Consider the following 25,242-nt stretch of genomic DNA (forward strand, 5'->3'; position numbering starts at 1 on the left):
GGTTAAGAAGGAAGAAAGAAAAAGAAGAAAATCAGAAATGTCATTAAATTCTAACTGGAGAATGTAGTTGGCTGAATGTTCTGAGTCTGAGTCTTGCTGTCTCTCTTTAAAAAAAGAAGTTGGCGGGTGTTAGGGAGGCATTAAAAGTACCCCAGCACCTACTGGAGACTTTCTCCCTAGAGGTATTGAAGGAGCCAAAGGGGAGGTGTTTTCTCACTTTGCAGTCGTTGTGGTCTTAGGCCAAGCCCCGCTACGTGTAAACCCAGAGCTCCTGGTACAGGGCGGGACTGTGAATCTGCATGGATCCCTCCAGCCTTGACCCGCACCCCCCTTCCCCGCCCATGGCGCTGTCATTCCCAGTGGGTCCTGAGGCCCCTCCTGAGCCTGGCAGCCAGCTCGGCACAGGGTGTCATGCTCCACGAGGTGGCCTTCATAAGGGAGTTCAGCTTCGGAGCCAGGCAGGCCAGAGTCCCAGTCCTAGGCTTGCCATTTACCTGCCGCGTGAGCTGGGGTCAGACCCTCTCTGGCTTCACTCTCCTAATGGGAAAAGTGAGGCAACAGGGCCTTCTCACTCAGGGCGTCTGGCACCATTCAGCCCAAGGCACATGTGGCTAATTCAATACATGTTAGTTTCCTCTCTTCCTCCTTCCCGACCCGAAAAGTAAACCTGGGAGAGAATTTTCTACATGTCATTTTTTTTTTTTTAAGATTTTATTTATTTATGTGACAGAGAGAGACAGCGAGAGAGGGAACACAAGCAGGGGGAGTGGGAGAGGGAGAAGCAGGCTCCCCACTGAGCAGGGAGCCCAATGCAGGCCCCCATCCCAGGACCCTGGGATCATGACCTGAGCCGAAAGCAGATGCTTAATGACTGAGCCACCCAGGCGTCCCTCTACATGTCTTGATACCTTCAATAATAGTTCTCTACCCTCAGCCCCACGTTGAGAGAACATGCCGAAGCCCCTCGAGTCCGTCTCTGATGCCCATGGACTTCCCAGTGGTGGGGGGGGGGAGGGGCATGGCAAGTGTGGAATGGGAGGAGAGACTTGGATTCAGACAGGTCTGAGTTCCAGCGTCAGTTCAGCCACTTCTGGTCTGAGACCTTGGGCCACCTCACGTGTTCACACATAAGGATCAGGTGCCTAAAATGTGCTGGGCATTATGCCACCCAGGGATATGCAGATGGGACCCTAGGTCCTAGGGCAACCCTCTCCTTGAAGCTCGCTCTAGCTCCCCTAGGAGCCTGGGTGCTGGATGCATCCCTGCTCTGCTCTCAGCTGAGCCTCCCCTAGGCCGGCGGGGGGTTGGTTATCCTTGGAAATCAGGAGGCCTGGACCAGGTCGCGGCCAGGATTTGCAGGGAGGGTCCTGCTGTCTGCCAGGCACCACACATCCCTTTCAATGTATTTATTCTTTTTTTTTTTTAAGATTAATTTATTAATTTGAGAGAAAGCACACAAGCTGGGGGAGCTGCAGAGGGAGAGGGGAGAGACAGAATCCCAAGCAGACTCTCCATGGATGCGTGGGTGGGGGGGCTTGTTGCGGGGTTCTTCTGGGGATTTGATCCCAGGACCCTGAGATCATGACCCGAGCTGAAACCAAGAGTCGGACGCTCAACGGACTGAACCACCCAGGCGCCCTTTCGATGTCTTTATTCTTAAATGTATTTAACATTCTATTGATTTAGCGCTAATAAAATTCTATTTAATGTTTTTACATTATTTATCATCTTGAAGATGTGAGGCCAGGCACTGTTTTAAGTCCTTTACAAATACTGACCCATTTAATTCTCCTAACATCCCTAGGAGGTGTGTGTTCTTATCATCCCCGTTTTGTAGATGAGAAAACCAGGCGCAGAGAGGGATGCCACCGAGCTGAGGTCACCCAGCTGGGATGCGGAGGTGCCAGGATTGGGCCTGATGTCTGTCTGAGGCCAGAGCCCGTGCTGACCTGCCAGACGGGAAATCAGAGCCAGGGACTGGCTACTGGGCCTGCTTAGGCGGCCGTGGGTAGTGATGGGGGCTGCGGGTGCAAGCGGGGAGAGGTGCCATGACAGGCTGAGGGTCCCATTTGGGCCCCGCTGGGCTGGACCCCTTGGTGGTACCCGAGGCACTGTTCCCTCCTCATTCACGTGGCAAGGTCCCCAGGGCGGCCAAGGCGCCGGGCTGGGCTGTGGATCTGACACCTCTCCCTGCCGAGTTCTGATCAGAATCTGGCTCCGGGGCAGGGGGCGAAACTGAACCCACACGGGCCTCGTCCGGCTTGGATGCCACTGCGGACACCCCGGCCCCGCTCCTTGGCGCTGCCCAGGGCCCACTTGCCGTGGCTTTCCTGGAATCTGGGGCTGCCCGCCCCCACCCTGCCCCGTGGCTGGGCTGTGGCCTCGGCCCTGGGCACGGAGCTCCGGGGTCCCCGGGGAGCCCGCGCCCAGGCCCCCCGCCCTACGAGGCTCTCAGGTGAGCGCGCAGATCAGGTTCCCGCGGTTTCGTGTCCCGCATTGTTCTTGGCTGGGCCCCGGCTTATGAAAGAGTAATGAGGGGCCCCTGCTCGCAGACGGCCCCTCTAAGGTTTCCGCTGCCTCGGCTGCCGCCACCACGGCCCAGAGTCGGGGCCTGGGAGGGCGGCAGCGTGGGGGCCACGAGCCGGAGCCCCCCGGGGACGAGGGTGCTGACAGCCGCCAGCCGCCACCGGCCGGAGCCCGCCGCCCAGGTAACCTGAGACGAGGCGGAGTGCAGGGTGCCTCGGCCGCCGGCTCCCACCACCAGGGAGGGCCCCCCGCCCCGGGGAGGTGGGGAGGAATGGGGGGGCCTTCTCGGAGGAGGTGAGCCGCCGTTCCCCCCGGGTGAGCCCGGCACCAGCCTTCGCAGGTGTGGCCTGGCTGCGGGCGGGGGAGAGAAAGGCTGCGGGCTCAGGGCCCCACCCCCACCCCACCCCTGGGCCTGGACCCTCCTGACCCCGAGCCCCCTGCGCCCCCTGCGCCCCCTGCACCCCCTGCAGCAGGGTAAATCTCCCCTTGCTCCTTCCCCCCTCAGACTTCCTCTTCCTCCCTCAGACCATTTACTTCCCTCTCTAGGTGGGCTTGCTCCCTCCTCCTCACCCTCCGCCCTCAGCCTTGTTATCCAGCTGCAGAAGACCCATTTGGGCCCTTTTGTTTCCTTGGCATCCTGCAGCACACACATGCACATGCGCCAACACACGTGTAGAAATAAGCTCGCGTGCACTGACGCAAACAGATGCATTAGTACCTCCCCCCACCCCGCCTTGCACACACACGCACGTGTGCACCCTTGCACACACACAGGCCTTTATACACACACAGACTGTGCACACACGTGCGCACGCACACGCCCTGTACCTCAGCCAGAGGCGCTGCCAGCCTGATGAACAGCCCTCCTTGAGAAGCCTGAGATCCCAGGAGGAGATGCCTGGACTCTCTTCTTCATGGCCTGGTGGGGGGAGGGGCTGCGCAGGGGGAGGGGAACCCCCACGTGGGCCAGGAGCTGCCTCCTCTCTCCAACTCTGCCCCAGGAGCCGCGGAGCCCTCCGAGTGCTGGGGTGCCTTACTGCGACCTGCCACGCCGCCCGCCTGCCTCTGAGGACCCTCCCCGTTCCTCGACCTCCGGCTGCCAGTTCGTGGTGCGCCCGGGCCTTGCGCCAGGACCCGAGAGGTGGGTAGAGCCCCAGGGCTTGGGGAGGGGCTTCCTAGGGGAGGATGCCCTCACCCACCCCACCCTACGCCCCTTCACGATGGCAGGATCTGTCTGTGCTGGCTGCGGGCATGGGTCACATGGGCAGGTCAACAGCCCGGGCATAGGCCGGCAGTGGGCATGTTCCTCGGGCCCTAGCTCCGTTTGCTCCGGGGTATGGAGTAGCCATGCACCCACCCTGCAGGGGGCATGGCCCCCGGCCCACTCACATTTCCTGGTTCCCTTGGCACAGCTTTTAAAGATTAAACAGTCTGGGCACCCAGGGGCCCCTGTGACCACCCACCTACCTGACCGTGTGCGGCTCCAGGCTCTGGAATTCCCTCCATCCCCAGGCCCGAGTTGATCTGAAGTCCCTCTTTGAGGCCATGGTGCCTTGGGAGGGCATGGCTGAGGGCCCAGAAACCTGGGTTCCAGCCTCAGCGCCATCCCAGATGGGCTAAGGGAACAAGTCATTCCCTCCTTTATGCCTCAGTTTCCCTGTTTAAAAAATAAGAGGAATTGAATTAAATCAGCTTTGCTTTGGGACCATGTATGCCTCCCAGGTAGGTATTGCTTAAAAAAAACGAAACCAGCTCTGCCATCAAGTCTGTTTCAGAAAGTCCGGGATAAACAGATTGGAATATCTGTCTTGCAAGACTTGTCAGACCCTTCAGTTTGCTAGCAGGCCTTGTGCTTTTGGGTAGGGAGGTAGAAACGTGGGGTACGTCCCTAACTCATTTGACCATAGACCCGTTTTTCAGGGCTGTCACCCCTTTCCACCTTGTAGGTCAATCTGTGGGTCACTCCTTGGGGACACTGTCATCTCTAAGCCTACTTGGGCCTGTGTCTATCCCGACTGGCTTCCCTAAAGCGGGGCTTTCTCTGCTACTCCCTCGCTTGGCATCCAGGCTGGTGACCCTGTCACTACCCCTGGAGCCCTGCTACCTCTTGAAGCACCCCCTTCAGCCCAGTACAACTGTCATCGCATTTTTACTGAGCTTTGGGGGTCCCACTCCTGCTCCAGTGACAGAGTATTGGCACTGGGGCCACAGGCATGGTTCATAATGCAGCTGTCCCCCTTCCTAGCTCTGTGACCTTGGCCAGTCCCTTGAGCTCTCTGAGCCTCAGTGTCTTCATCTGTAAAATGGGAATCATGACACACATTTCAAAGGGAGACTGTTGTAGCTGAATGAGGCAGTCCATACAAAGAGCCCAGCACAGGGAGGCCTGGGTGTGCGCTCCCTCCTTTGCTCTAGTGTGAGGTGTGTGTGCACCTGGGTGGGGGTTTCACTCCCTAATTCTCATGACTTTTTGGGGGAGAAGTCATAGGTCTGTCTCTTCTCCCAGGGGCCGGTCAGCAGGGTCCTCCGCAGAGGTCCCCACAGCCGCCCCTGGGAGCAGGAGCCAGGAACCGGAGACAGTGGCCTATCTGGAGGGTCTGGCCTCCTCCCTGGGTGGCAGCTTTGACGAAGGCCTTGACTCTGGCACCAGCTCCAGCCCTGACTGCGGCACTCCTGATGATACCAGCGACTCGTCCTCCGTGGTGAGCTGGGGAGGGAAGGCCGGGGGGCAAGATCACCCCTCCGTGCCGGCCCTGGGGTCCCACCCAAACCTCCAGACAAGGGTTGAGCCTCTTAGGCCCTCTGGAGACTCAGTCGGCACCTTGGGCCTCCCGGACCAACCACTTGGGAGGGGCAGGGGTCTCTTCCGTGAAAAGACGGAGGGAGTTTCGATTGACAGGAAATTCCAGGTGAATCACCAATGGGGTCAGGCTGCCAAATATTCTCAGGTCACAGAGGGCCGGGATGTTAGGCATGCTGTCCAGGGCAAGGATGGGACTGGTCCTGGGCCCTGTCTTGGTCACACACCTCTGAGCTCCATGACTCAGCCCTGGCATAGATCTCTCGGGGACAGAGGAGAGCAAGCAGGCTGTGGAGCCCAGGCAAGGGCTGGGGGCCATTTGGCTGGGAGAAGAGAAGACTCGGGAACTTCTGGGGTATTCACCCGTCAAAGGGCTGTCACAGGGCAGGAGAGGCAGGCTTTCTGTGAGACCTCCAAGGGAAAGTGATGGCATGACTGGCGTAGGCTTCAGAAGGCTCACCACCCCTTCTGAGGTAGAGATTTTTATGGCACCATTCTAGGGCAAATAACTGGGGCTCAGAGAAGGAAGCAACTTACCGAGGCCATCATGTATCTGGGAAGTGGAGGGGCAAGGCTTTGAACCCATTCCTCGCTGGACCCCGGGGGGTGTCCCTGGGGACCGGGGACTGCTATGCCAGGGCCTTTCTACCACATGGAGTCCAAATGCCCTGGGTTCAAGTCCCCTCCCACCTAAACCATTTCTCCAGCTGTGTGACTTTGGGCAAGTTCTCAGCTCTGACGAACACGCCCGTCTCAAGTGTTGATTGAAGATTAGCTAAGTCGGTGTCTGCGAAGGGCCTAGTGCGGTGTTGAGCATACAGCAGGCGCTCTTCAATGTCAGAGCCTTTCCCTTTCTCTAACTATCTCATGTTGGGAGCACAGGCCCTAGAGGCTCCAAATGTACTTTCTCCTCACTTCCCTGGCAGGACTGGGACACTGTTGAAAGGCAGGAGGAGGCCCCCAGCGGGGACGAGCTCACCGTGATGATCCCGAGGAAACCCCAGGAAGGGCCACGAGCTGACAGTGCCCGAAGAGCCCCATCTCTCCTCACCCGGCCCCCCGTGGGAGGGGATACTGCAGGCCGGAGAAAGGAAGGTGAGTCCTGCTAGGCCAGGTTGGTCGCTGTGACCACGGGTGTGGTGATGGCCCGGGGCCTGGCCAGATCTCACTGGCCATCTGGGTCCCCCGGGACATCTTAATTTGGTGACCTGAGTAATAATAGTACAGTCCCATATAATTATGGAGCGGCCACGGTGTGCCACGCGACCTGCTTGAAATACATCATCTCACAACTGGTTGGTTAGGATCAGGATGCAATTGACAGAAACTGACCGAACATAAAGGAAATGACCCACGTAAGTAAAACGTTTAGGGGGATGTGACTTCAGGTATGGCTGGATCCAGATGTTCAAATGGTATCAGGAATCTGCTCTCTGCTGTGTTTTCTTCTGTGTTGGCTTCATTCTCAGCCAGACCTTCCCCTGGTCGTGGCGTGATGACCAGCAGCACCAGGCTGTGCCCTACCTGCATATCAGCTCCCAGGAAAGGGGGCATGATCTTCCCAATAGGGTCTTCCCTGGGACCCAATGGGGGTCATGTGCCCAACCTGGTGATCAGGGATGGGGTCAGGCCCCTGGGCACACCTCCTGACCTGAGAGTAGGGGTGGAGGGAAATCAGGAGGATTGTTTGCAGAGAAAGGGAAAAGGCCACTGGGTAGGCCAAGCCCCCAGATGCCCATGACATTGGTTAGCATCTAGCTAATGTGAGCCTAGTATGGGTGATGGGAGCACATGGAGCATGGGAGTTGGGGGGAGAGAGGAGGCTGATGTGGGGGGCCGCCCACATCCTGACCCTCCCTCTGAACCTGTTTTTCTTGCAATCTGTTCCATGTCACTACCATTCTGATGACTCAGGCCCCCAAACTTGTGTTTTCCCAGTTTCTCTATTTTTTCCCCTTTGTATTCGATCAGCAATTCTGGTTAGTGCCACCTCAAGTCTGTCCCCTTCTTGCCATCTGTACAAGTACTCCCTGGCCAAGCCACCACTGCCCCCGCGGGTATTGTCACCAGAGTCCCCTCCAAGCCTCCAGGTTCTGCCCGGCCCTCTCAGTCCTTTGAGAGCTGAGCCACCTTTAAAAACATGAGGGGCACCTGGGTGGCTCAGTTGGTTACGCTTCTGACTTTTGATTTCAGCTCAGGTCATGATCTCAGGGTCATGAGATCGAGCTCCCCATTGGGCTCTGCACTGAGCATGGAGCCTGCTTGCGATTCTCTCTCTCCCTCTGCCCTTCCCCCTGCTTGTGCACACATGTGTGCTCCTTCTCTCTCTCTAAAAAAACAAACAAACAAACCCCTGAATCAGATCTTATCACTGCCCCACCCCATTGCCTTGCCCTATCCGGCCCTGGGGAGAGGGTGCGTGGGAAGAAGTAATATCACAGAGGAAGCAGGGAGCCCAATGCCTCCCCGGTGTGCGAGTGGCCTAGTAGGCAGGTGGGATTTTGTACTAAAGACCTGCTTTCTTGCTTCTAACACGGGGCAGTGGAGTGGGGGAACCTCACTCTGTGACCTGCTTGATTGAAGGTAGGCACTGCTGTCCACCTGGTGGCAGGCTCCCACATTGCAGACAAGGGAGCTAAGGCCCCGGAGGAATTAGCCAACTCCCAGATTAGATGCTAGGAACTCCTTGCCATCCCTCTCTGGGCACCTCCTAGTTTGCAAAGCACACTCCCAGGGGCAGGCTGCACAGAGCCCAGCCGGCTGAGGGACCGGACACAGTGCTCTAGGACATCTGTATAGGCTGCCCTGGGTATGCATTAGGGGGGCGGCAGGAGAGAAGTCAGAGCCTGGGGGGTTGGTGGGGGCAGGCTGAAAGGGATGCTTGAGATGGGTGGGCAAGGAAGAAGCCTGGGCTAGGGGTGCTGACCCAGCCGGGAGGCAGCGGGAGTGGTGGCGAACGCCATCTCAGCCAGCACCCGTCCTGTGCCCAAAGGGCGAGGCAGAGCTCAGAGCTGGCCGCTGGCTGCACAGTAGGGTTGAGCCCTTCTGGTGTGCTTAGCACTCTCCCGGCAGGGAGATGCAGTGGAAAACTAGAAGGTGGGGCCCCTCCCCTGATGGAGCGGGGAGGCTGGTGGGGATGGCCAAAGCCTCACCAGCCATGGGAAATCCCTGGATTTTTTTCCAAATGCAGTTGGGAGCCCCTGATGTTTTTGCTGTCTTTTATTTTGAAATAATTTGAGATTTATAGCAGAGTTGCAAAGAATCCAGAGAGTTTCCATTATACCCTTTGCCCGGTTCGCCTCATGTTGCCATCTTACAAAACCGAAGTGTGGCTCTCAAATTAAGAAATTAACATTGGTTTGGCATCGCTGTCTACACTACAGACTTTATTTGGGCTCACCCGTTTTTCCCACTGATGTCCCTCTGTGGTCCTGTGCTCCCATCCAGGACCCACACTGCATGGAGACACCGTGTCTCCCAGTCTCCTCCAGTCTGATAGTTTTCTGGTCCCTCCTTGTAAGCGGGGGTGATCTAGCCAGGTTTGCTTTTGGAAAGGATCTCCCTGAATGGGACGATGACCTAGGGCCCACAGCACACACACTGGGGCTATCGGAACCATCCAGGTGAAGGATGTGGGTGGCTGATGGGGTGGGGGGGGAGGAGGGGGATGAGAGAAGCCGGCTGATTTGGAATGCCATGGGGCATCAGTTCATCGGGCAACAACAACGAAAAATTTAAGTGCTGCTATGTGCTTGGTTCCGGTCCCTTGCTAGGTGCTGGAAATTCAGACTTCAGGGACAGCAGCTCAGAAAGTTCGGAGTAGGCACAGCTTTCCAAGCAGGAGGAGAGGGCATCTTACGCATGACCTTTTTTATTTTATTTTATTTTATTTTATTTTATTTTATTTTATTTTATTTTATTTTATTTTATTTTTTAAGATTTTATCTATTTATTTGAGAGAGAGAGAGCATGTGAGAGAGCTAGCATAAGCTAGGGCAGGGGTAGAGGGAAAGGGAGAGGCAGACTCCCCACTGAGCAGGGAGCCCAAAACGGGGCTTGATTCCAGGACCCCGAGATCATGACCTGAGCTGAAGGCAGATGCTTAACAGATTAAGCCATCCAGGGGCCCCTTAAGTATGGCCTTTAATGAAAGCAGTCGTGACTCCTTCCAGAGGGGGCCACCATGCCCTTTACTCCTCTCCTGAAGCTGTGGCCCAGGGACACGTACACAGCTGGGGGCCACCACGTGCTAGGTGACCAAGGGCTGGGGGGGGCTGGAGGGTGACACTGAAGTCATGGTGGTCCTTTGCCAGGGGATGGGAGTTGTGAAGGGGGTGAAGGGGTCCCTGTTTAGGGCAGTTACATTAATCTCTCAGATCAGGGCTGCTTAGACTGTAATGTGCATGCAGGTCACGTGGGAATCTTATTAAAATATAGATTTGATGTACCACGTCCAGGGCGGGGCCCTGAGGGTCAGCATTTCTAGCAAACTCCCAGGCGAGGCCCAGGCTGCAGGTTCACACAGAAGCTCATCCCAGGCTCCTGGCAGCCTTGAGAGCATCTCTGGGTATAAGGAATGGGAGCTTTCTAGAGCGCTCACACATGAAGGAGCCTCATTAGAAGAGATGGGGGGAGTTCTCAGAACCCATCCGCAGCAAGTAGAACAGGGAAAGGCAAGTTGCTAGTAGCTGCCTCCAGACCCACCTCTCCCTCTCCCCGGTCACATGGGCTATTGTCAGAACTGCTCTCTACGAATTTGTGCAGGGACCGCCCCCCCCCCCCCCCCGCCCCCGGGCCCGTCTTCGTGCCCTTCCAGCTCTGCAGCCTCCCACCCAGTGACTGAGTCGGGTGGGGTTCAATGTCAAATTCCCAAGCTCAGGTTGAGACAGGCCTTTAAGCCTCGTCCAATCTAAGTCGTTCCAAGGGGTGGAGTCACTTGGTCTGGACAGTGAGTCCTCTAAGAAGGGCTGTGGGCTCTGCCTTGATCATCTGTCCCAGGGAACAAGGAAAGGTCGAGCGTGAGACCCCTTCCCTTACCTTGAACCAGCCTCTCCTCTCTCTAGACACCTGCAGTGGGAGCCAAAGTGCCGGACAGCACTGGGCGAAGCTCCGGGGAGAAAGTGGGTACTTCTTGGAGCGGCACCGGTCGGCGCTAACCCAGGCCTCCTGTGCGACACCGCAGGGCGGACCTCGCAGTGCCACCCCCCAAGCTTCCTCTTTTCATCGTTCTGCCCAGAGGGATGTTGCCCAAACTGCTTACACACAGTTCAATACCGCTCGAGCCTCCTCTCCCACACAAATCGCCCCACGGGACAACCTGAGAACCTTGTCCACCCAACAGGACATCCCCAGGACCTCTTTCACACAGCACAACACCCCCAGAGCATCCTCTCCCTCAAGAATTGCCCAACGGGATAACCCCAGAACCTCCTCCGTCCAACGAAACAATCCTCAAGTTTCCTCTTCCACCAGAGCCACCGGACAAGACAACTCTAGAACCTCTTCTATCCAACAGGACAACCCTCAGACTTCTTTTCCCACTTGTACTCCCCAGAGGGACAACCCCAGAGGCTCCACTCCCAACAGAACCACCCAACGGGACAAGCCCAGAACATCCTGTGCCCAGCGGGACAACCCCAGAGTCCCCTCTCCCAACAGAACCACCCAACGGGACAACCCCAGAGGCTCTGCTCCCAACAGAACCACCCAACGGGACAACCTCAGAGCATCCTGTCCCCAGCAGGACAACCCCCGAGGCTTCTCTCCCAACAGAACCACCCAACGGGACAACCCCAGATTATCCTGTGCCCAGCGGGACAACCCCAGAGTCCCCTCTCCCAACAGAACCACCCAACGGGACAACCCCAGAGGGTCTTCTCCCAACAGAACCACCCAACGGGACAACCCCAGATCATCCTGTGGCCAGCGGGACAACCCCAGAGTCCCCTCTCCCAACAGAACCACCCAACGGGACAACCTCAGAGCATCCTGTCCCCAGCAGGACAACACCAGAGTCCCCTCTCCCAACAGAACCACCCAACGGGACAACCTCAGAGCATCCTGTCCCCAGCAGGACAACCCCAGAGGGTCCTCTCCCAACAGAACCACCCAACGGGACAACCCCAGAGCATCCTGTCCCCAGCAGGACAACCCCAGAGGGTCCTCTCCCAACAGAACCACCCAACGGGACAATCCCAGATCATCTTGTGCCCAGTGGGACAACCCCAGAGTCCCCTCTCCCAACAGAACCAGCCAGCGGGACAACCCCAGAGCTTCTTGTATTCAACAAAATACCCCCAGAACCTCTTCTACCCAACGGGACAACCCTAAGACCTCTTGTACGCAATGGAATAACCCTAGAACCTCTTATACTCAACGAGACAACCCACAGTCTTCCGCTCAGCGGGACAACCCTGGAACTTCCTCCCCTCGATGCTGCACACAACGGGACAATCCTGGACCATCATCTCCCCATCGCTCCACTCCACGGAACAATCCCAGGAATTCTTCTCCCCATCGTACTAACAAAGACATTCCCTGGGCCTCCTTTCCCCTCCGCCCAACCCAGAGTGAAGGCCCCCGCACCTCGTCCCCATCTCGCTCCAAGCAAAGTGAGGTTCCCTGGGCCTCCATTGCCCTTCGGCCAACCCAAGGGGACAGGCCTCCTCAGACCTCATCTCCCACTAGGCTAACTCAGCGCAACCCACCTCTGTCCTCCTCTGGATCTACCCAGCACAACTCACTGTCTCGGGCCGCTTCTTCCTCCCATAACCCGGGCCTGCACAGTGCCTCCCGGACTTCTTCACCTCTGTACCCTGCTACCCGCGGGGAACCCCAGACCTCTTCTGAGCCCTCCCAGCCTCCATGTTCTGTGTGTATTGGGCATCGGGATGCCCCTCGAGCTTCTTCACCTCCTCGCTATTTGCAACACGACCCCTTCCCCTTCTTCCCAGACCCTCATGCATCTGAGAGTGAGCCTCCCCACCACAATCCCCCCTATATACCTCCAGCCGTGTGCATTGGACACCGGGATGCCCCCCGGGCTTCTTCACCTCCTCGCTATTTGCAACATGACCCCTTCCCCTTCCTCCCAGACACATCGGATGCTGAGACCCAGTCCCCCCAGCATGACCCTCCTCAGTTCCCCCCACCTGTGTGTATTGGGTACCGTGACGCACCCCGGGCCTCCTCCCCGCCGCGGCAGCCCCCAGAGCCCTCCCTGTTATTCCAGGATCTTCCCAGGGCCAGCACTGAGAGCCTCGCCCCCTCCACAGACTCTCTGCATGAGCCCCCCCACATGCCCACCCCCGTGTGCATTGGGCACCGGGATGCACCCTCCTTCTCGTCCCCACCACGCCAGGCCCCCGAGCCCTCCCTCTTCTTTCAGGATCCCCCAGGGACTAGTATGGAGAGCCTGGCCCCCTCCACTGACTCTCTGCATGGCTCTCCAATGTTGCCCCCCCAAGTGTGCATTGGGCACCGGGATGCACCTCGAGCCTCCTCCCCACCCCGCCACCCCCCCAGTGACCTAGGTCTCCTGGCACCCTCACCTCCGCCAGGCAGCTCGGGGGGCTCCCGGAGCTCAGCCGCCCCTGGGGAGACCAGGCACAACTTGGAGAGGGAGGAGTACACCGTGCTGGCCAACCTGCCCCCGCCCAGGAGGCTGGCGCAGAGGGAGCCAGGGCCCCAGGGCAGCAACGGGGGCCGCACCCGCAGCCCTGGCCGCGCGGAGGTGGAGCGCCTCTTCGGGCAAGAGCGCAGGTGAGCTCAGGGCGGGGCCAGCCAGGTGGGCTGGGGAGGAGGCTCGGCCGCAGGACAGGTGCAAGGTTCACAGGCTTAGGCTGGCAGATGGAAAGGGTTCAGACCCCCACCCTGCCACTTACTGGCTGTGTGACCTTGGGGAAGTCACTTCACCTCTGTTTCCACATTTTAGGAGGTTTTGTTTTTCTGACAACCGAGTGGTACTTTATGTAGCCTGGTGGTTAAGAGGAAAGACCAGGGTCAGGTGGGCTGGGTTCAAATCCTGGGTCAAATCCACTCCCAAATTATGTGATCTGGTAAAGTGATTTAACCCACCCGAGCCTCAGTTTCCTCATCTGCAAAATGGGGAGAATGTTAGTACATTAATTTAAATAAGGTTAAACTCTCAAACCCTTTGTTTGATCCAGAATTGCAAGTTTATTTTTTCCCCCTTCTTACATGATGGAAAAGAAAGTACCTATGATTCTTTTCTGCTTCTTAAAAAAAATTTAAAAATTATTATTATTTTTTCTTTTCTACTTTAACCAAGAAAACTCATGGGTCCCCTTGAATTTCAGAAAACAGAGATGTCAGTTTAAAATGAATGGCCAAAGCCACATGTTTTAAATAAGAGAACTCACAGAATTACAAATTTTGTAGAAGTTAAATGCTACTTTCCTGGGGCATGGTGAGAGTGCCTGAAGTCCAGTCCAAGTGTCCAGCAAGTCTCTTTGGACAGGAGGGCCCCACAGGTGGTTTACGACCCAGAGTGTCTGCTTTGGTACAGGGCGGGGAGGGAAAACATTTCCTCCCGATCTGGCTAAGATTTCTTTCTCCGGCAGTTCCAGCCTCAGAGTTTTCAAGGACTGGGGCTGGAATTCCATTAGTTAAGGTTAAGAGAACCCAAAAAAGTAGGTCTGGAAGTCTCAAAACTCACAGTGTGTAATTCAGTGCCGCACAGTGTATTTACTGACCCAGAGTCGAATGGCTACCCACGACCTAATTTGAGAACCTTTCCGTCACCCCAGGAGCGGGTAATGGTTTGCATTCCAGAATTCTTCTTTGTTTCCCTTGGGGCAATATTTTCTCTTCGATTTGAATCTACTTGAGAAACCTTATCTCTTATTCTTCAAATTTCCTTCTCCAGTAAGTTACATCCATTTACTACCCAGGTGACAACCTCTGGGGTCTCCATCATCAGTGTAATACTCTCTCTGGCCTTTAAAAAACAAACAAACAAACAAACAAATGAAACCACATTTTAATTTTTTAAGAGCAGTTTTAGGTTCATAGCAAAATGGAGTGGAAAGTACGGAGATTTCCCATTCGGTCCCTGTCCCCCTACACACACAGCCTCCCTCCCTGCACCAGCCCCCATCAGAGCGGAGCCTCTGTTACAATCGGTGAACCTACACGGACACATCGTTGTTACCCACAGTCCGTTGTTGACGGTAGGGCTCCCTTCCGATGGCGTACATTCTGTGGGTTTGGACAAATGTATGATGGCATGTGTCCACTGTTATGCAATCATGCAGAGGATTTAGCTGCCCTAAAACCCACCTTGTCTTTGGCCTTTTTATTTTATTTTTTATATTTTAAAGATTGTATTTATTTAGATGACACAGAGAGACAGCGAGAGAGAGAACACAAGCAAGGGGAGTGGGAGAGGGAGAAGCAGGCTTCCTGCCAAGCGGAGCACAATGTGGGGCTCGATCCCAGGACCCCCTGGGATCATGACCTGAGCTGAAGGCAGACGCTTAATGCCTGAGCCACCCAGGTGCCCGTCTTTGGCCTTTTTATGATTACTATTTTTGGTCCAGTATCAATTTGCACACCTTTGATTTTATCTGATAACTTAGCAGAGACACTAAAGGTCTTTAAACCAGAGTTCTGGGGCGCCTGGGTGGCACAGTGGTTGAGCATCTGCCTTCGGCTCAGGGCGTGATCCCGGCGTTATGGGATCGAGCCCCACATCAGGCTCCTCCGCTATGAGCCTGCTTCTTCCTCTCCCACTCCCCCTGCTTGTGTTCCCTCTCTCGCTGTCTGTCTCTATCTCTGTCAAATAAATAAATAAAATCTTTTAAAAAAAATAAAAATAAAATAAATAAACTAGAGTTCTATTTTCTTCATCTTTTTTTTCCCCCCTTAGGGGATAGCTTTGAGAGAGATAAAGGGTTTATAGTAGAAGTCAAGAATATGTTTATACTCTTGTTAACCATTTAATTACTTTTCCATAGATACTTCTATTCGTTTTACTTTACTCTCTTTGAAGTTGTTTACCTTTCTAAAGCTTTATTGCAATATAATCGACAGATAAAAAATTGCATATATTTAATGTATACATTTTGGTGAAGTAGACTGTTTACTTTTTAATCAAGATTTTATAACTCTACTGAGTACTTCAGTTATTTTCTCTTGCATGACATTTTTTCCAAATAGAAAAACCATCCGTCGTCTGGAGATGAAATTTTAAAGCCTGCTTCAATATCTGTAAGGGACAGACTGACAGTTATGAGCGGGTGACTAGAGGGCCATGCTTTTATTTTCTCCCGTACGTTCATTCAACATGTATTTATTGAGCATCTACTCTGCCCAAGCATTGTCTAACTGAGCCTGGAAAATTTCTCTTAAAGGGCTCTCACATTAAAGCACTAGGCATTTTGGCTTGATAGCTTCATTTTTCTCCCCTAGATACCTTTGGAATCCCTTATCTTAGCATCATATAAATATTTTATAATCTCTTGAATTTAAAACAGAGCCTTCATGGAATTTGCTAGACTTGATGGCTTTTGTCCTTTAGTACCCTCTGGAAGTAGAGAAGAGCCCATCCAAGCTTCCAAAGGAAACATGCTTCCTTTGTCCCTCTCGGTGCAGCCACACCAGCACTGAGGAGCTGGGGGCCCGAGGGGACACTGTTGCTTCAATGCCACCAAGCCTGGGTCTCCGTGGCTTCTCAGAATCTTCTTGAGTTTTTTCCTCCTCTCTCTCGATTCCACATGGGGGAATCTTCTCAGAAGGGATGATTGCTGGGCAAGCTGGAGTTTATACGGAAAGTGCATCCACTGAAAAGAACACCCATTCTTTTGTCCACCCTGCACTGAGTAGTTTTCTCTGTTACCCTCCCCAACCTAGTCACGTTTGGGGCTTTCGCTTTGTGGAGCCTCCAATACCCGGTTCTGGGGAAAACTCACTCTGAGGCCTCAGAGCTCACAGAGCAAGGACCCCCCCCGCAGCGGTCTCAGATAGATTAGAAACGGAAGCTGATCAGGCAGTGCTCAAACTCAGAAACACTAACTCTGGGGTAGAGAACTTTGGTTTCCTGTGAGTCTTGCTCAGAGCTGCTAAGAACAAAAACTTGACTTACTTTATGGGTCTGATTTTTTTTTTGAAGATTTATTTATTTATTTATTTGAGATAGAGAGCAAGCATGAGGAGGGGGAGAGGGAGAAACAGACTCCCTGCTGAGCACGGAGCTGGACATGGGACTCGATCCCAGGACCCCGAAATCATAACCTGAGCCGAAGTCAGACGCTTAACCAACTGAGCCATGCAGGCGCCCCTATGGGTCTGATTCTAATGACATTGGCAAAAGCCATAGACAACAGCCACAAGGCCCAAGCTCATAATTCTTTTATTCTCCAAAGCCTCTGAGGAGTTTCAGCGTAGTTCCCAAGTGGGAGGCAGGCTGAAGGCAGAGCACAGGTCTGGTGAGCAGAGAACCCTCTTCCTTTCCTTTTGGCTAGCTCAGTTGGGGCTCAGCACCTGGTCATCTCTTTCAGGCTTCCCTCGGTTCAGTTCCGTCATTAGAGACCCAGCTCCCTTTGTCCATTTAGATGAAGTCAGCCCTGTTGAAATAAACACCCAGGGGAGCTGTGGGGTCTTGGGTTTTGATGCCCTTACATATCGGACGGAAGAGGTGTGCCCAGATTCTGTCTGGTTGCTACCTCTCAACAGAGATGTCATGTTAAATCCTAACAACCACGGCTACCCATTATTAAGCAGGACAATGAACCGGAACTAGGGACTTTCACAGCTTAGAGGTTATCTTTGTTGGATGTGGCAGCAATGCCTGAAGTCCGGGCGTCTTAGAAGTGACATTTGTGTGGACAGTTTACATTGGCCTTTCTGGAATTGTAGAGGATGTTTCTTCCTTCTGATCTTGCTAAGAGCTCTTTTACTGACAGCTAGGATGGCCTAGAGCATTCAAGGCTAAGTGCTGGAACCCTCTTCGTTACAGAGGGGGAGGAACGACGGGCCTGGGAAATCCCAAACTCACCATGTGGACAGGAAAAGGGCAGAAAGAATGGGATATGGGGGCACATAACACTCTGCATCTCCCCTCCCTGACTTCGTGGGGTGCGTGAGACCGAGTGGGATGGTCAGGTGCTTGGCATCTGGAACACAGGAAGTGCTCGATAAATGTTTGCTGTTATGATCATGTGTGCACAGTGCCTGGTATACAGTAGGTGCTCAATAAATCTTAATTCCCACAAGGACCAGTCTAACCTTTGTCTAGGGGTGAGTGGTGGGCTGCTCATGGGGTGGTGGTCAGAAACAGGAAGTACTGAGTGAGACAGGAGGCAGTCAAGGCCAAGGCTAAGCCCCGAACCCGTGCTTACCCTTTTCCTCACTGCATCACCCCTTAAGGTCGATCGATTAGAGCAGTCGACCATCCTCATTTTTCAGAAGGGGAAACTGAGAACCTGAAAGGGTCATCCCTTACTTAGGGCCCTTCAACGAGCTCATGGCGGGCCCCCCAATCTCCCACATCTCCTCCCGTTGGGGGCGGGAGCAGAGGACTGGGATGCTGGGAGTGGGACAGCCCCAAGGGCCCTCAGAGGGGCGGCTGCATTTGCTCATAGGAAGTCCGAGGCACCGGGGGCCTTCCAGGCCCGGGACGAGGGGCGGTCGCAGCGGCCCAGCCAAGGTCAGAACCAACTTCTCCGAAGACAGTCCGGCCCTGCCCTCAGCAGGGAGGTGAGCACTGCCAGTCTGCCCCGGGCCCCTGCAGCCCCGAGAGGTGGGCCACTGCTTCTCTCCTCCCCCAGGTGCCAGGCAGGGGTGTTGGGAAGGGAGGTCCTTTATGAAAGGGCCAGAGTCCCTAATCATGGGCATCCAGCTTCCCCTTCTCCCAAAGAGCCAGCAGGTCTTGACACAATTGAGAAGGACCCCACATTAGTCCTTTGAAGATGGCCCCTCCATGCTGTTGCCATGCCGTCTTGAAAAGTTTGCAGGAAAGCCCCGGATGCATCATTCTGGCTTTAAGGCCTAGCTCTTCCAGGGTGGGGATTTGTATTTTTAAAGAAACTCTTAGAGAGCAAGGCCCGACCCAGAGGAGTGGGGTGTTGGTGGTGGAAATTCCGGCACCTGATAGCACAGCTTGGAATCAATATCTTGGCGGCGGGGGGGGGGGCAGGAAAGTAAGCAGCGTTTTAAAGATGTCTTTCTGAAAGTGAGGAGACTGGGTGAAAGAGAAGAGCTGACCCCCCGCCCCCCGGGAGGGACATCAGGGAGCCTAGGTACTTTGTGACCTGCTATAATCCGAGCTGCTGTGAAGACACAGCCTGCCTCTCCCCAGGCCTGGTGAAGACCAGTCTGTTCTAGAGCGAGACCGCCCAGTCAGGGTCCTGGAACCTCATGCAGCCCCCCACCTCATCCTCAGGTAACCAAGCCCCTTGCGAAGCAGGCAGAAGCGGCCCGGCGGAGCCAAGCAGAGCCCCCTCATCACAGGAGCCCCAAGAGGCGGCCTGAAGGGGACCGGCGGCTCCAGGGGTCCTCGCTGCCCCCAAGGACATCAGCCAGGACCCCTGAGAGGGAGCGGCGGACAGAGAGACCACTGGAAAGTGGCCGGGTGGGCCCAAGACAGCCTCTGGGGGGGTGGCAGAGTCAGGAGGGGGCTCCGGGAACCCAGGGCCCTCGCGGACATCTGGAGAGAGGGTACAGCAGCCGGCAGGAAGACCCAAGCCTGGGGAAGCCCAGCTGGGGGGTTGCCAGAGCCCCAGAGGGAACTTCGAGGGGCCCTATCAGGGAGTCTGAGGAGAGCTGGGGGCAGCTGGGTGGCCCCACCGGCCACAGGGGGCAGGCAGAGGCCTGGGAGGAGCCCCCCAGTGATGGGTTGCGGGAGTCCCCTGACAGGCCAGCTCAGCGAGGCTGGGGAAGCCTGCAGGAGCTTCCCTGTGCTCACCAGCCAAAGAGCCCCCCAGAGAACTCCAGGGTAGGCCCAGCAGAATTCTTGAAATCCCAGAGGCCTGAAACACCCACCGCCAGGAGCTGGGAGGCTGAGGGAACGTGTCCACACCTGCATAGCCCTGAGAGGCGACCCGAGCTCGACTGGAGGGACCTCATGGGCCTTCTCGGGGCACCCAGAGAGGGGGCCTGGGCCTGCACGGAGGAGTCGACGCTCACTTCCCACCTTCCCAGGTTGGACTGGGAAGGCCTCCTGGAGCTCCTGCAGGCCCAGCTGCCCCGCAGAGACCCATCTGGACACTGGGGTACCCCGGCCCCGGCTTCAGGGCCAGAGGTGGGTTCCCCAGGCACAATTGGTGCCCCGGAGTTTGAGCGACAGGGCCAGCCTACCAGCTGGGAGGAGTCCACCCCGGTCAATGGACAGAGCCCTGGACAGTGGCCCCAGAGCTCCGCCCAGCCTCCCAGCCCTGCCTGCACCTCCACCCAGTGGCCAAAGACCAAAGTGACAAGTGGACCAGAGACCTCAGCTATGGCTGGTCTGGAGGAGATGGGCCAGCTGGGGGGCAGGAGCCCTGCAGAGGATCCCAGCTTGCCAGAGTGGGAGGTAAGTCCATCTCACGTGCAAGGGGCAGCCTGAAAATCCGCCCCACCCAGACCAGTATCCTTAGAAAAGGCCTCCCTACGGCTCCCGCACGCCTTCCACACACCAATCCTCCCTTCTGACCGACACTTTCCCAACCACCAACCTGGACAGCAGTGATAACGACCCACACTTTTTGATGACCAGTGTTTACTACCAGCTAAGCCCTGGTCTGAATGTTTTCTGGTATTTTCCTCATTTAACCTCTGTAGCAACCTGATGAGAAAGGCACTGTGTATTTGCAGATCAGGAAACTGAGGCACAGAGAGGTTAAGCTACTTGAGATCACACAGCTAGTGAGGGCTGGGGCAGGGGGGCCCCCGGGACGGCTCAGCGCAGCCCACCCCAGGGCTTCAAGCAAGGTGCTCTGCCCAGGGCCCTCCCCCTTCCCGGCTGCACAGGGCCTGCTTCCTGTGGCCTCTGGTGGCTCCTACCTGACCCTGGCTGGGACTGCAACCAGTGTGGTCAGGTCCCCTACCCCCCTGCCCTATTCGAAGTTCCTTAAAGTCCAGAGAGCTTCACTTACCCCTTTCTGGCCCCTCCAGCTCCCCTTAGGCACAGAGAAGAGGTTGCAACAGGTTCCGTTGGGTTGAGTGGGCTGCTAAGCCAGGCTGTTTAAAGGAGGGACCGTGGGCAAGGTAGGCCCAGGGCCTGGCACGGAGGAGGAGCTCACCAGGTCTCTTTCCGGCCTCCTTCGCCCAGGACCACGGTCATGGAGTCAGGGGTCCTCGGGTGTTGCTTGGAGCCTCTACCTCAAGATGGTGGCTGGGGAGGGTCCTGGAGGCTAGAGAGGGGCAAGCTGGCCTCAGCCCACCGGGAACGCGGCATGTGCTTCGGGGCCCGCAGCCTCTCTTGCCCTGCAAAATGGGACCGGCTGCTTCCCTCATAGACTCCGTTGGGGTGACATGGAGACTCCGGCTCGTTCATCCAAATGCCCTCACTTCTTTGATGTCCAGCCCAATGCCGTCTCCCTCCTAGACCACAGGGGAGCGTTTACGCTGTACTTGGTTTGCCATGCATGCCTTAGCCTGATGGAAGGCTCAGCCTCGTTGGCATTTGCCGGGGGTCACACAAGCGTAAGTTGTGAGAAATCAGATCAAAGCTTCAACTCCAAAGCCCCAGCTTAAAAGTTTTAACTGCCATGTCGAGCCCAGGGCGGACTGGGGAGCCCCTTCCCCTGTATTTCCCTGAGGCTCTTACTACTTACTCTCCAATCGACTCAGTGCACAGACACCAGAGATGCAGGGGTGAACCAGTGTGGTCCTGCCCTCCTCGCCAAAGGGGGATTGGGGAATTTGGAGCGCCACATAAAAGGCTTGTCAGGGAGACAGATGGACCACAGGCAGCTCAGGGAGGAGGGGTGCTAGGTCCCAGTGGATGCTGGGACACGGCCGCCTGGCCTGGTCTACCAGAAAGATTCTTCACCTGCACTTAGTCCGTGGTGACAGTCCAGAGTCCCTGGAAAGTTAGCCATGGGCGCCAGGGAGGGGCAAGAGCACCAGGAGCTTCAGGGCATTTCACGAATGACACCGCAGAGGCATTTACCAGGTTGTGGGGGCGCCAGTGGGTCACCCGCTATGCAAATCCTTGGCACGGCTTCCCCCTGGCCTTCCTGCCACTTCAATTTGCTCTCTACTTTGCAGAGCTGGCTGCAGAGCTCCATGGGCGAATCTCCCTACCTTTGCATGTGCCTTTCCCATTGCTTAGGATGCTCTTCCCTCCCCTCTTCACTCACCAAACACTTATTCATCATTCAAGTCTTCAACCAGGTGCCCTGTTCTGAGATACCTTCCCTGAATACTAACCCCACCCCTAGGTTGGTCATGTTTCCCTTCTAGGCTGGGTGGTTCTGCTACCCTCCATCTGGCCACACTCAGTTGTCATTTGCCCCATAAGAAAGAGGAGCTCCCTGGGGGCGGGAGCTGCACCTACTTTATCTCTGCACTTCTGGCCCCTGGCCCAGGACATGACACAAAGGAGGAGCTCAGTCCGATGGATGATTGATCAGTGAATCCATGAATGCTTGAATGCATGCAAGAAACAAATGGAGGATGGGTGGGTCAGTGGGTAGATGATGGATGAATGATGGACAATGGATGTATAAATGGGTGATGGACAGATAAATAGGTAAACATGATAAATGATAAGAAGATGTTGGGTGGAAAGTTAGAGGGGTGATGGTGGAACAGATAACGGGTGTTGGATAGATGATGTTGCTTAGATGACATATAAGGTGATGAACTGATGGATGGATGAGTAGAATATGGACGGATGGATGGTGTGTGGAAGGGTAAATGTGGAATATGGATGATGGGTGGTGAGTGAATGTTGGATGAGTAGATGGATGATGGATGGATGGATGTTGGATGGATGGATGTTGGATGGATGGATGTTGGATGGATGGATGTTGGATGGACGGATGTTGGATGGATGGATGTTGGATGGATGGATGTTGGATAGATGGATGTTGGATGGATGGATGATGGATGGATGGATGTTGGACGGGTTGAGAAAGGCTTCATGGCTGTAGGATGGATGGATAGATGATGGGTAGAGGATGGATGTATGAGTGGGATAATGGATGTTGAATAGGTTAGTGAGTGGATAATATAGGGGAGACATTGGTTGGTTAGATGGATAATACATGGATCTATTGATGTTGGATGCTAGATGGATGTTGGATGGATGGATAATGAATGGATGGTAAGAAGGTGGATGCATGAATGGAACCTGGGAATAACCTGGGCTAAGATGTGTTCTTTCTTATCTCTAGTTCCAATCAGAGGAGCCTGAGGAGTCAGAACCAAGCAAAGGCCAAGACTCACTGACTGACCAGAAGCAGGCCGACTCGGTAGTTGGGTCACGGGTGTGGGCATATAGGGAGGTAAAGGGAAGGGAAATCAGGTGGGAGGTGGGCTGAGGTCCTCTGATGAGCTCTAGGGTCATCCAGACCAGGGTTGGCTCTGCCATGGGGTCATCTGTGTGCACGGGAGGGCCTCGAGAAGGGGGCTCCAGAGGAGCTGGACAGCAGAGCCACCTTCTGGCTTGGGGACCTGAGCAGGTAAATGAGCCCAGGGTCAGAAGCCCACGGCTCTGTTTTTGACTTGCCAGGATGCCCTGAAAAGTCACTCCCCTTTTCTGGGCAAATGGCAGTTGGACCCCGATGGTGTCTGAAGGCAAGGCCCTTCTGGTTCTGGAGGGCTGGCCAGGCGTGGGGAAGGGGTAGGGATTCCAAGAGCTGGAGCCAGAGAACCACTGAAGAGGGCCGAGGAGGTGCTGCCGTCTGCTGAGCCTGGATGGTCTCCAGGGTCCGGGGCAGGAGAGATGTGTGCAGGGGGTGGGACCCAGTGAGGCTGCTGGGAGGCCTGGCTGCAGCTGGAGCGCAGCGCTGCGCCCCGCCCCTCCCCGCAACCTGCCAAACAGACTGTTCTCATCACCCTGGGCCTCCAGAGAGGTGAGGTCAGAGCTGACAGCCTGGGGCAGCGGGAGGCAGGGAGGAGACAGGCTGCTCGGGGCTGTGCTTTCCTCATCCTGCTCCCGTTCTGCTGTTTCCCTGCTGCCGCCTGAGAAGCCAATTGGTGGTGGGGGGGATGCATCTGTCTGGCAGCCTGGAACCCCCAGTCTGGCCCTGCCGCTACTCAGAGTGGGGGTGAGGGGATTCTGCCTTTCACTGTGCACATGGGGAAACAAGTCATCCCAGGTCCCACGGCTAGGCAGCGGCTGACCTCCAGCTAGAACCTGGGGCTCGGGACCCCCCTCCCGCAGTCCCTCTGCCACCTGGACATTGCTTCCTGGCTCTGTCCTGATTCCCTGCGTGGCCTCGCACAGTGGCATCAGGATTCTCATTGCTTGGTGGCCAGTCTTCCCGTCTATGACATGGGAGGGGACAGAGGACAGGTCACTAAAGGCGCTTCCAGCTCTCACAGGGGCTCTGGCAACTTTGCTCTTCCTCTTTCTGGGTTATTTCTTCATACTTCCTGGGGCCAGAGTTAAGTGAACAAAAAAGATATAGCCATGTAGGGGTCCCTCTCTAATCGCCACCAACATGGAAACCTCTCAATCCAGCCCCAGGCAACCTGGATTGGACAGAGCTAATGACTGTCTCGTTCGCTCATTCATTCACTCATTCATTCACTCACGTACATTTAGCCAGCACCTTCTGCATGCCTGGGTGTGGGCCAGAAGTAAATTGGAGTGCATGGAGTTCCTGGTCCCGTGGCCAGGTCCGTGCTGGGGGAATGCCGTGGCAAGGTAGGGAGCAGTCCTTCCCCCAAAGCCTTCCTGGGCCGGTGCTTTGATGCTTTATGTCCCACTGCCAGATGATCTCTGGATTCTGAAGAGTAGGGACACCTGGACTCTGTCTTACCTCTCTGCGAGTAAGCTGCTAAGGGACTTTGGGCAAATGCCTCTGCTCTGCCGGGGCCTGTCTCCCCACCAAGGATGACTGCAGAGGGGGCACATTTGGAGGCTCCTCCTGGCGTGGCTGTAGAACTCCGTGAGCCATTCCTTTCATAAAACGGGGAGAGTAAGGCAGATGGGGGCACTTGTGTGACCTGTTGGTGCCAGACGGTTGTTGCCATGGGGAGGACGGACCCAGAGTTTCCACATCTGTGGGTGGTTCAAGAGAAACTGGAAATATGAGGTTATATGTTAATCTCTCAATTCTTTAACACCGGAACCTAACACACAATGCAGGCTGAACACACATTTGGGGGCTGCACGCCGCCCCCTCCCCGCCACCACTGGCCGCCTGTGGTTTGATTTCAGGGTGGTGAAATGCACGTCTCCAAAGGTGCTGAGCCCTGGGAGCCCTATCAGCCCAACACCCCATAGTGTGAATGAGTTAACAAGCTCTTTTCTTGGCAGCTCTCTGAGACTAGATGCGAACCCTGGGCCTTTAAGGTGGGCACGGCAGAACAGGCAGGGAAGACTGCAGTCAGGGACCCCCCCATCCCACCAAAAGGGACCTGGGGGCCAACACTGGACCCTGTTTGACAGGCAGACAAGAGGCCAGCAGAGGGCAAGGCGGGGAGCCCACTCAAGGGCCGACTGGTGACCTCATGGCGGATGCCCGGGGACCGTCCCACGCTGTTCAATCCGTTCCTGCTGTCTCTGGGGGTCCTCAGGTGGCAAAGGGTAGGCTGGCTCCAGTGGGGTGGGAGGGATGAGGGTGGGAGAGAGGGTGAGGGGACGTTGAGGATGTTGGCGTTAGTCAAAGGAGGGAGAGTGGGGGCTGGGGGGGGATTTGGGGCTCCCCCATGAGAAAGGAGAGAGAGAAGCATGGTCCTAACGGCCCCGTGGTCTCTGCAAGTGAGTGGGATTTCCCACCTCCAGGACAGGGCCGAGGCTG

At 55.7% G+C, this 25,242-nt stretch overlaps 1 protein-coding gene across 1 annotated transcript in view; it reads left to right on the forward strand.

Annotated features, from left to right (window-relative positions):
• Nucleotides 1–25,242, forward strand: part of TRIOBP (TRIO and F-actin binding protein) — a 52,358-nt gene that overhangs the window by 510 nt on the left and 26,606 nt on the right. The window contains exons 2-8 of the mRNA XM_034644459.1: nucleotides 3,528–3,667; nucleotides 5,033–5,228; nucleotides 6,253–6,421; nucleotides 10,390–13,087; nucleotides 17,929–18,043; nucleotides 18,729–19,856; nucleotides 22,666–22,743. Coding sequence (XP_034500350.1) covers nucleotides 3,528–3,667; nucleotides 5,033–5,228; nucleotides 6,253–6,421; nucleotides 10,390–13,087; nucleotides 17,929–18,043; nucleotides 18,729–19,856; nucleotides 22,666–22,743 — 4,524 coding nt within the window. The remainder of the gene's footprint in view (nucleotides 1–3,527; nucleotides 3,668–5,032; nucleotides 5,229–6,252; nucleotides 6,422–10,389; nucleotides 13,088–17,928; nucleotides 18,044–18,728; nucleotides 19,857–22,665; nucleotides 22,744–25,242) is intronic.

This window comes from Ailuropoda melanoleuca, chromosome 15 (assembly GCF_002007445.2).
Source record: "Ailuropoda melanoleuca isolate Jingjing chromosome 15, ASM200744v2, whole genome shotgun sequence".
NCBI classification, from domain to species: domain Eukaryota; kingdom Metazoa; phylum Chordata; class Mammalia; order Carnivora; family Ursidae; genus Ailuropoda; species Ailuropoda melanoleuca.